This window comes from Podospora anserina, chromosome 6 (assembly GCF_000226545.1).
Source record: "Podospora anserina S mat+ genomic DNA chromosome 6, supercontig 2".
NCBI classification, from domain to species: Eukaryota; Fungi; Ascomycota; class Sordariomycetes; order Sordariales; family Podosporaceae; genus Podospora; species Podospora anserina.
Genome location: NW_001914857.1, coordinates 2008951 through 2019740, shown reverse-complemented (window position 1 = coordinate 2019740; position 10790 = coordinate 2008951). Strand labels below are relative to the sequence as shown.

The 10790-nt window shown below is 53.8% G+C and overlaps 6 protein-coding genes across 6 annotated transcripts; 2 read left to right on the top strand and 4 right to left on the bottom strand.

The window, feature by feature from the left end:
• Positions 1-281: 281 nt before the first annotated feature.
• PODANS_6_870 (uncharacterized protein) lies at positions 282-1021 on the bottom strand (the record flags this gene model as incomplete). The annotated part of the gene is made up of 2 exons (XM_001910385.1): positions 282-336; positions 396-1021. The coding sequence occupies 2 exons, from the start codon at positions 1019-1021 to the stop codon at positions 282-284; spliced, it is 681 nt and encodes a 226-aa protein (XP_001910420.1).
• Positions 1022-1740: 719 nt separating this feature from the next.
• PODANS_6_880 (uncharacterized protein) lies at positions 1741-2772 on the bottom strand (the record flags this gene model as incomplete). The annotated part of the gene is made up of 1 exon (XM_001910384.1): positions 1741-2772. One exon carries the CDS (start codon positions 2770-2772, stop codon positions 1741-1743), a length of 1032 nt encoding a protein of 343 aa, XP_001910419.1.
• Positions 2773-3276: 504 nt separating this feature from the next.
• On the top strand, positions 3277-4577 carry PODANS_6_890 (uncharacterized protein; the record flags this gene model as incomplete). The annotated part of the gene is made up of 2 exons (XM_001910383.1): positions 3277-3609; positions 3672-4577. 2 exons carry the CDS (start codon positions 3277-3279, stop codon positions 4575-4577), a joined length of 1239 nt encoding a protein of 412 aa, XP_001910418.1.
• Positions 4578-5091: 514 nt separating this feature from the next.
• On the bottom strand, positions 5092-7622 carry PODANS_6_900 (uncharacterized protein; the record flags this gene model as incomplete). The annotated part of the gene is made up of 3 exons (XM_001910382.1): positions 5092-5289; positions 5333-5578; positions 5628-7622. 3 exons carry the CDS (start codon positions 7620-7622, stop codon positions 5092-5094), a joined length of 2439 nt encoding a protein of 812 aa, XP_001910417.1.
• A 1038-nt stretch (positions 7623-8660) lies between these two features.
• PODANS_6_920 (uncharacterized protein) lies at positions 8661-9287 on the top strand (the record flags this gene model as incomplete). The annotated part of the gene is made up of 1 exon (XM_001910381.1): positions 8661-9287. The coding sequence occupies one exon, from the start codon at positions 8661-8663 to the stop codon at positions 9285-9287; it is 627 nt and encodes a 208-aa protein (XP_001910416.1).
• A 20-nt stretch (positions 9288-9307) lies between these two features.
• On the bottom strand, positions 9308-10303 carry PODANS_6_930 (uncharacterized protein; the record flags this gene model as incomplete). The annotated part of the gene is made up of 4 exons (XM_001910380.1): positions 9308-9795; positions 9848-9954; positions 10027-10139; positions 10205-10303. 4 exons carry the CDS (start codon positions 10301-10303, stop codon positions 9308-9310), a joined length of 807 nt encoding a protein of 268 aa, XP_001910415.1.
• Between the last annotated feature and the right edge of the window lie 487 nt (positions 10304-10790).

Sequence of the window (10790 nt, the reverse complement as noted above, 5' to 3'; positions counted from 1 at the left end):
AAGACAGTGCAGCCATCATGGGCAAGTGTTAGCAATCCGTTATGCGCAATATGGCGATCTGAAAACACCGAGCCAGCACCAGAAATCGTCAAAAGCACTAGTGCCTCCCAAACATAGAGTAAAATTAGACGGCCCATAAGGAAGTAAGTAGTGTACGCAGAGTATATTGGAACGATGCCAAACTCGGAAGCACCGCCTTAAAACTCTCCATGTCCTCATATGCCGGCATCGTTCCGTAGTCCTCACAGCCCTTCTCATGGCCCACCACCCTCCCATTTCCATCAGTCATCATCGAGAATCCTGCTCGCTATCCGTCCAACAATCGGCACCTCATACCTATATCATAGTCAGTCATCTTCATCTTTCTCAGAGCCCCGTCCAAAGTAAAAACCCACCTATCCAGCGTATCAGCATCCCGATACGCATTCAACACCAACCACCCAATCAACACCAAATCCCCCAAAAACATCACCCAGCTCAAGAAACTCGACCAGCTAAACAGCAAATGCAGGACAAACAGCCCCGTGAAAAGCAAGCTCGACTGCCACGCATGAAACCGGACGTAATCACTCTTCCTCTCCAAAATCAACAGTAATATCCCCCCCAGCGGCGGAAACGCCAAATACGCCAGACAAGCCTCATAATCCAGCCTCAACCCCAAGCTCGTATCAAACTCCGATACCATCCCCTCCCTCGCCCCCAGACTGCTAAAGTAATCCCCCATCGCGCTCGACGCCACCCCGTTCCCGGTCTCGTTCTGATACGAATCCCCGCTCGTCCAGACGTTTGCCGCCAGCGGACTCTGATATCGCCCTACATTATCCCCGCTCCACGCCCTCTGCGGCTGCGGGTGTTGAAGCGGCGGGGGTGAGTTCGCTGGTGGACGGTGTTGGTAGTTGGACGGGGAAAACGCTCCCCTGCGTGTGGTGTCGAGTGATGTTCTCGGAGACCCAGCGGTGGTGCTGTTGGATGGGGAGCGGGTGTGCTCTGGTGGGGAGGACTGATAGGGTGCAAAGTCCATGTTTGTGTGTGTGTGTCTAACAAGGGAGCTAACACTGTCTAGCTTGTTATGTTTGAAGCTTGCCAACACACACCAAAATACCACCAGCGAGCGAGCCTGTTGAAGGTCGACGATATGCAGCGGTGGTCCGATTAATATCGTGAACAGTGGTCTGCGGGTGGTGTTGCGGGGGAGACCGCCGACCAGGAAAGCGGGACGGTGGGTTGCGAACGAGGGGAGGGGTGTAAGACTTGGGTGGGCCTTGGTTGGGGGAAAGAGCTTAGAAAGCTTGATACTTGGCCGGCATGGTCTAGACTCTGTGGGTAGATTTCTTGGTTAGAATCTCCTTCAACAAAACCGGGGAGGGAGGGAGAAGTACCCGTGATATGAAGTTGAAGTGTCGAGGGAAATCACCCTCGCACCACAAGAAGCTGGTGTTGCGTTGCTGAGCCGCATTGAGCTGGGGGGGATGACGCGCGCAAGGAAAGCATCCCGTTAAGCCGACCGGGGTAGGCACCTGAGCTGCAGGGACGGTATGTTAGTGGGGTTTTGCACTCACTGACACATGAAAGAAACACATCATCAAATGATGTTTAACTTGTTTGCATTGAATCTTTACAGTATATTTTACAGCTCCAGATCTCGCATATACTGCAGTGCAAGATCGTGGGTAATGACACCAGCACGCTCCCCCACGCCCGCCAAGACATGAAATGTGATAGACACCCACCAGCTCAAGCTTAAGCATCGGCCTTCTTCTCCTCCGTCTTCCCACCGTTCTGCTCCTCCTCCAACACAGTTCTCCTGCTTTCCATCGTGAGCCAGAGCGCCTTGCCCGCACCCTCGAGCGTCGAGGTGAGACCCATGCCCGCGCTCTGGAGCATGTGCACAAGCTGGGCACGCAGACCATCCAGACCATTCTCGATGCCACCAACCCACTTGACGCCCTCCATATCAAACGCCTTGTCCTCAATCCGGGCACCAATGAGCAGCAGCTTCTGCAGGGCGCTCTGGGTGATAGGTTCATGATAACCGGGGTTCTTCTTTCTTGTTGGCGCAGGGAACTGTGGAGGGCTGGGGGCGAGAATGCTGAGGGCAGCAGCAAGATGTTGAGGCGACACAGCTGGGAGAGTGAACGCCGCCACAGGACCGACCATAAGAGCCGAAAGCTGAGCGTATGTGGAGGTTTCGGGAATCTTAGTCTCACCCATGGTGACACTCTTGACGGCCTTCCAGGCAGCCTTGGAAAGATCGTGGTTGTACGTGACCTTTACCCTCTTGCCGCTAGCAGTAGGAGCAGAGGTGGGCTCGACTTTCGAGGGATCGAAGAACTCGACCAGCTTCATGGCGACATCGAAGATACTTGTTCTGACGACCTGGATCTTAGCCTTGGAGGCAATATCGGCAGACGCATCTCCCGTAGCTGGTACAGCGTCGAGAGCGGCCTTGAGTTCCCGTCTAACAGCAATCCATTCCTCGGCAGTCAGGTTATTGTGTTGGAACAGGAGAACCACGGGGGTGGTGCGGAGGAGGGAGGTATATGTTCGGAGTAGCTGGGCCTTCCGGGTCTCGCCGGGACGGGCTGTGGGCGGTTTTGTGGGAGGGACATAGTCGTCGGGTAGGCTCAGGCCTCTAGATACCGTCGCATATTGTCTGGCGGCCGAGGTCACTGCTGGGGTTGATGGGCGCAGGAGAGCAGCAGATGGTCTGGAGGGTTTGACAGCAGCAGTCAGGCCGCGGGCCGACGCTGTGCATCGTAATCTTGGTGGCATGGTGTTTGCTTCTTCCGGTCAGTCTGGTGTTCACCCCTTTCCCATGGCGCAGTATACCAACCTGGTCTAACAAATGACCTCCCTCTCGTTCAATAACCTCTACGGCTTCCAATCCGGCAACCCAGAAATTTTGGCCGCAGCGCCAATGGAACGGCAGGGTGGTCCAAGCTTCCTTCAATTCAGACCCAATAGCGTCTCACCGCCTAAATTCTGCCAAAAGTGACAGGCTGCCTACCCCTGTAACTTCCCCCGCTGTAACTTGGTAATCGAGGGGCCGTCGCCGGAAGCTGTGCGCGACAAAGCATTCAACTCAGACCTGTAAGCTCCTGGCCATGTTTCCTTTCAAGATGACTCAACCTTCTCACTTTTGTTTTCTTGCCATTGTATTTCAGGAGTTGCTGCTGGGAATTCGGCATTCCCCAATCAAATAGAAACCGTTTCAATCCAAGCCACTTTCCCACTTATTCCAGACCAACTCCGCGACTTTAGTTCAAACTGCCCACCATGTCGTCGCAAACAGCAACAACCCCCGCCGAGCTCCCCCCAGTCGACATTAAACCTCTTCTCTCTCGACTCTGGCCAGTAGGCCACCCAGACACCGTCTCCTCCGACGAGATCGCCAATGCCATCTCCTACTTCTTCACCAACCAAGTCTCCGATGTCCAAGCCGGCTCCCTCCTCATGTGCCTGCACTTCACCGGCCTCGACCGCCAAGCAGAAGTGCTCTCCAAGACGGCGCAAGCCATGTTGAAATCAGCCGCCAAAATCGACGTAGATGAGCTTCGCAAAGTAGTCGACTCCCGCCGGCGACCAGAAGGCGACTACCAAGGAGGCCTTGTTCGTCCCCCCTCCCCCCCGCTTATTCCCTTTCCTTCACTAACCCCCCTCTCCTTCTCCAGGTCGACATAGTCGGCACAGGAGGCGACTCCCACAACACATTCAACATCTCCACCACCTCTTCCATCCTCGCCTCCTCCCTCCTCCTCATCGCCAAACACGGCAACAAAGCCTCCACCTCCAAATCCGGCTCGGCCGACCTCCTCAACTGCATGACTCCCCTCCCCCCCAAAATCTCCCTCATCACCCCCTCCACCATTTCTCTTCTGTATTCCCGTTCCAACTACGGCTTCCTCTTCGCCCCGGTATTCCACCCAGGAATGAAATACGTCGCCCCCATCCGCCGCCAGCTCCCCTGGAGAACAATCTTCAACCTTGTCGGCCCCCTAGCAAACCCAACTGACATCTCCTCCCCCCCCCTCCTCGAAGCACGCATGATCGGTGTAGCGCGTAAAGATATCGGTCCTGTCTTCGCCTCTGCCTTGGTTATGGCCGGAGCAAAAAAGGCAATGGTTGTTTGTGGTGATGAGGAGCTAGATGAGATTTCTTGTGCGGGGGAGACGCTCTGCTGGAGGATTGTGGACGGGAAGACGGAAAATTTCCGGTTGCATCCGCGAGACTTCGGGCTGCCAGCTCACCCGCTTAGTGAGGTCTCTCCGGGCAAGGAACCGCAGGAGAATGCGGCGATTCTGACGAGGATTCTGAACGGGGAGGTGCCGGATGATGATCCGATTTTGCATTTTGTGCTGATCAACACGGCGGCGTTGTTTGTTGTTGCGGGGGTTACCGAGGCGGAGACGAGTGATATGGGGTATGGGGATGACGGGAAGGTCATTACTGAAAGGGGGCCGGGAGGGGGGAGGTGGAAGGAAGGAGTTAGAAGGGCGAGGTGGGCGGTCAAGAGCGGGGAGGCGGCGAGGCAGTGGGCGAGGTTTGTCGAGGTTACAAACTCGTTTCCCGAAGAGTAGAGTTGTCAACTCTTTTGACCGATTCTGGAAAGGGAAAAGGAACGGGAAGGGAAGGGGTGAATATCAAAGTCCAAGTTTCAGGCATATGACTTGGTTGGAGTGAATATGTGTGACGTTTCACGCATGCTCCTACAGCTTTGAGCAAGAGCCGATGCAACTGAGATATCGTCTTAGTTTTTTAGCTAGAAATGGCCGAATGAATCTACTTGATCATCGCTACCAAATCTGACCCTTTTCTTTCTAGTGATACATCCCAAGAAAATAACCACCTGCTTTCCACCACCCCAACAAGCATCAAACAATACAATCCCAAAATCTTTCCTACCCATGTCTACAACTTGGCACCACCACCCCCATAATCTAGCCCCCCACCCCTCACCTTCCCATTCCTACCCCTCGGAGCATCCCTCTGCCCCCTCCCATACCTCCACCACCGATTCCTATTCCTCCCACCACCACCACCACCACCACCATCACCATTGGCATGCCCCCACGAAACAGCCTCCCCAGCATCCTACCTAGAAAGCACCCCCCGCACGACACCCTTCAACCCCGGCCTCCCCTCCAAAACCAGCTCCCCAATCCCCGTCCCCTCCCCGCTCCCCACCTCCAACCACCTCTTCAACAAATCATTCGACTCCTTCGGCTTAATCCCATCGCTCCTCGTGCCAACAGTAATATGCGCAACCCTCGTTACACACTCCCACTTCGGCTTCGTGTCCTCCTTCCCATCCTTCCCCATAACAGTAAATCACATCCCCCTCCCCAGGCACCAGCCTAACCACAATCGCCATAACCCTCTCATCAAACACCACCCTCTCAAGCTGAACCTCCATCTCCCCCAGCCTCCCATCGTCATGAATTTGCCCATCCGCCTCATGAACAGCCACATACCGATCCCAAAGTTCTTTATTCTCCTTGGCTCCAGCGCGGTGCATCAACGTAACGTGGAACTTGGCCTGTATCCTCCTCTGGCCCTGAAGCATCTTGTAAAACTTTGCCTGCTTGTTGCCCCACCGAGGCGAAAGCCTTCTCCAGCGCGTCCAGCACGTCCTTGGTCTGGACGTCGACAGACATGTACTCGAGAGGCTTCTTCTTGATCTGCCTGCCAGTAACAGGGTTGATCTGTTGGTGAGGCTTCTTGCCCTTGTTGTTGGAGCGATCGGGGATGTTGTGTCTCAGATCAGGAGTATGCCCCTCCAGAGCAGCCTTGATGGCCTCATCCATAGCCTCAGGAGAAGGAACCTCAGTGACAAGCTTGGGGTAGAGACGGTGAAGCTCCTTGATGACAATCTCGAGGTTGGCTCTGCTTCCGACGGTAGGGTCGAGGTCAATCACGGCGTCGAAGCCGGCATCTGGCTCCTTCTCTGGATCGCAAGGCTCAAACCGGTGGAGGAATCCCTCCATGATACCGACTACCTTGCCCATGTCCGTGGCAGCCTGGATGGTCTGGTGGTTGTCGCCACGGCTGAGCACGCGGTCCTGGGTGATCTTTCGGATGTTTTCGACGTCGTTGTGGACAAAGTGGAGAGCCACAAGCCTGGCATTGGTGTGCTGAAGCTTGACATCCGTGATCAACTGCTTGCGTTCGTGCTTCTGGGCGTTGTTGCGGTCGGCAAAGACGGCAGGGGCCTCGTCAAGCTCGTCAAGGAGAGCCTTGGTGAAACGCGGAGGGCGCTTGGGACCGGTGATGTTGTCATTCTGGATGTGACCCCAGCCGAAGAGCTTGGTGAGAGCAACTCCGATAGTCGTCTTACCGCATCCAATAGTAGCAATCGGAACAACAATCACATCTCGTGTCACCTCGGTGAGCCCTCCGTTGCCGTGCAATTCCTCAAAATTGGCGGCATCAGACCCCTTCATCTGCTTGAACTCGAGGAAGTCGTTTCTCAGCTTGATGATGCCATGGTTCTGCTGGTAGAGCTTGCCCAAGTTTCGATCAGCGGCCAACCTCTTGCGGGCGTACAAAAGATACTCCTCAGTGATCTTGACGTGCTTCTTGATCCTCGGCTGCTTCCCTGAGATCAGAGACTTGGTGCACTCTCTCCACTGGCGGTACATCAGATAGGGCTCCTCGAACTTGTACTTGAAGAACCAATCCATAAAAGGTTGCTTCGTAGGATCGTGGCTCATCTTGCAGCGGATGACAAAGCCCTCCACGTCACGCCCATCATGTGCTCCGGTTTCCGCAACCTCCTCAAGGAAAGCTTTGACCTCCTTGATATCGTCAATCATGATGAGCCCCGTCTTGACGAAGCCCCAGTCCTCGGCGAACTTCTGGACAAGCTGCGAAGGGTAGGTGAAGAATTCAGGAAGGTTGAGGTTGATGCCGTGAAGGTAAAGACCGGCCTTGTCCGGCCCGTAGGCCAAAATATGCTCCTCAAAGTTGTCATCGCAAAGCTCAGCAACAGCAGTGGCGTTCCTCCTTCTCAGTTCCCTGGCCAAATCCTCCTTGGTTTTTCCAATACGCTGCAACTGTCTCTCGATATGCTTCTCGCCAACGCTGGCGTGGCTGTGCTCAGCATCCTGCCGGTCTCCAGTCGAGTGTTTGCTGCAGACAAGAAGTGTGTCGTCCTCAAGCCCGCTGATGAAGATGATGCATCCGTTTTCTTTCAGCGTGAGCTCATATGGGCCCTTGGTTCTGCTCAGAATATTGTCCCAATCCGTCTCGCGTACCTCGCCGCAGTTGAAAAACTTGTCGTACCCCCGAATGACGATTTCCGGGGTGCCGTCCTGTCGTTTGGTGGTGAACAGGCCGCGAGCGTAGGTTGGGAGATCTCTTCGCTTGTAGTCCCACTCCTGAAATCTCCACGAGTCTACTGTCGCCTTGGTTGGCGAGGCGGCAACGGCGTACTTTGTCTTCTTGACGTGGAAGCCGCTCCTTCCCTTGCCCTTTTTGGCACCGTCATCGAGGCCGCGGAGAAGGCCAGCGATCTGCTGGGCATCTTGGCTGATGTATGGGACTTTCATGTCGACTGCATCTTTGGCGTAGTCGGTCGAAGCCTTGTATTTGAGCGAAAGTGGGTTATCTACCATATCCGTCATGTTGGCTGTGATTTTGTTGCTGTGTTGGTGGTCAAGTCAGATAAGTGGTGGTGAAAGGGAAAGGTGAGGTTTGTTGAATTATGAGGGGTGAAGAAGTTGTGGTGGATACGGTGACCAGAAGGCTTTCCTGGCTGAGAGTTGGGAGAGAGAGGATTTATAGAGAGCTGCGTTAGCCTTTTTCGTTGCAGAGTGTAAAAAAACGTCGAGAGTTTGACAAGGTGGGAAGGCGGCAGTTTACAGCATATATCTGTTTTCGCTGGAGGCTTCGTAAAGGCTGGGAAGAGGGACCTGGGACGGATCAAAGGCAGTCACGCCTCAAATCGGCCCAATGAATCAACGACCCGACGCCTAGGGCAGCACGAAAGCAGTAGGCCTATAGCAGTCACCCCTGGATTGATAGAGAGAGAGACACACACAGGCTTGACTGTTGCTTCAGACAATGGTGCACTGTGCCTGCTTTGAAGGGGCCCTGTAAGCGACAAGCAGCCATTCGGCATAAGAGTCACACCTTGGGGATTGGCGACCGTGTTGGTGAGAACAAAAAGGCAGTGCTTAATTTTGAGGACGGAACCAACCACGCGAGGCCTCACGGTAATACGTTGTTGGTGCTGGCTAGAACGTGCAGATTATTCTCTAGCATGATGATGTTGAATTTACCATTACCCATCTTTTATATCAATACTAAGAGCCAGCTATGAAGAACAATGGTAAAGATCACGACGCTATAGAGAAGAGTTCTCTCTGTGGTGTGCCCAAGTTTAGGGCCTGAAAGTCTGCCCACCAGCTGCCGACTCCCGACAAAGTGGCGCACCGGCATTTTCAGCGGAGACCCGTTCTCTGCCAGACTGTTTTTAAGCATGGCATCCCTGTCGTGCCCCGCGTGGTGTAAACCCCCACCAAAATTTTGTTGATAGCACTGCCCCTCCAAGCCTTGATCACGAACCAAAGGAACACTCCCAGCGACATCCTACCCTATACGATACGAACAACCCAGAACCATCTGTCCATTTTCTTGACTGCCACTCACTAACGCCCACCATGTCCCCTAACCCCTACCTCCTCGCCGCCGACAACCCGCAGGCCCTCCTTGAGCTCCTCCGCGAGAACCCCTCCATTGCCGTGTGCCAGGACGAGCACGGATACTCTCTCGTACACGCTGCCGCCAGCTACAACCATTTCGACCTCCTCCGGAGCTTGATCAACGAATTCAAGGTCCCAGTCGATATCAAAGACGAAGATGGCGAAACAGCCTTGTTTGTGGTTGAGACAGTGGAAGCGGCTCGCATCCTAGTCGAAGAGCTGAAGCTCGACACCAAGATCACAAACGACGAAGGCCAAACCGCCAGAGAAAAGATCGAGGCTGAAGAAGAATTCCCAGAGGTTGCCGAGTATCTCGCTGGTTTAGAGGGCGCCAACGGGGTAGCTAATGGCACAGAATTGCCGCCTGCGCCCCAAGGGTTGAGGGTTACTGTTGGTACAATGGATGAGGCCGAGGCGGGCGAACAACAACCAGACCCCGAGTTCAGGAGAAGGATAGAGGAGCTGGCCGCCAGAGACGATATCCACACACCTGAGGGCCAAGCAGCTTTGCGCCAGCTTGTTGAGGAAGCCATTGGTGGAGAGGGCCTGGCTGAGGAGAGAAGTGTCCGCCCGAGACAGGACTAATTGATACCCGAGATTTATTGTCACTCATGACTCCTGACTTCCCACATGAGATACTCCCCCAGCCGATTTGGCGGTCGGAGAAAGGTACACTCAGTGTTGTCCCCGGCAATGCCTTTTGAAAAGGTGGTTGTACTGAAAGAGAACCACGTCTTGGAGGGGAGGACTGTGAAGAGGCCGATCAAGGTCTGACGGGTCCATGATGGGGAGAAAAATCCTCGCCAACTGAGCTTGCAGATTTTGGCCGGATTACTCCCATTTGGGATGCGGTATAATGACAGGTACGGGTCGATGCTGTCACCTTGTAGGATGCGAGGACTCTGTAGTCTGACCAGAGCAAGCCATTCATACAGTTCGGATGAGAAGTCCTCGAGCTCATCCCTGGCGATTTGCTCAGATGTGCCTGTTGGTGGAGTAAGGATCGGTACGAGAGCATCGATGTCTTGTGTGATGGATAGGTTAGACGTGCAGCTGGTTGGGGAGAGGGTGGCCAATGGGTCTGGGTCAGGCACTGCAAATCTGAATTAGCAGAAGAATGTCATGGGAAAATTGAGAGAACTCACCTGTGGAAGTCATATTGCAGAAAAGCCAAGTCACAGCCCCACTGAAGGCATTTTTGCTGGCATAGATCAGTCTGTCGTAGCCCTTCTTTCCCTTGACCATGGATGAGCTGTTGAGATCGATCTCGACAACTACAAAGGATTGTTAGCAATAGTCAAAGAATGCGTATGCTAGATATGACTGACTCCAACGAGGCTTAATCCCACGATTTCCTTTCACGCCATGCGGCTTCCCCACCAAGCCGGCTCGCTCATATGCCTCCTTGTCGAGGAACATTGTCAAGTGCCCTACATACTGTTAGTCAATTGTCAACCTCTACCCGGCCTCTATCAATGCGTACCACTCCTCAAAGCAAAAACATTGTCAATCCCTCTTCTTCCCTCCGAGAGCATCAAAATATTTCCTTGCTTGATGTAACTGCTGTAAAAATCCCCAGATAGAATATCGTGCAGCGACATGACAATCCGCTTGTACTGGGGAGCAGCGTCATGCTTCAATAATTCTTCTTGGACTACCTCAAAAACTTCCTGAGGCAAGATGAGATCGGCCTTGTCAATTGGTCAGCATGGTGACTTTGGTGTGAGGTGATGAGGTAGATTGCGTACTGTGTAGACAAAATCCTGAGCTGCAAAGGCAGTCCACGGCTTGCCTTTGGATGGGGGCTGTTTAGGGTCTACATGGCCCATGACTCCGTGTGTGACGAAGCATTTTGAGGATTGGTAGAAGGCTGGCTGCTGAAAAGAAAGCATCGTGGGCGGTTGTTTTGACCTGAATCCTCGATGCTGAATGTTTGGATGTGCTGTGATGGATTCGGATATCTGCCTGCAAGACGGTGCTGGACAGTCGTTGCGTTGAAACTGCCCTAGGCAAAATCTTGAGAATGGGTACGCCTGCACGAGGGGTGGCTTTAGTTCATGCATTACATACGCTGATGAAAATTCAAAC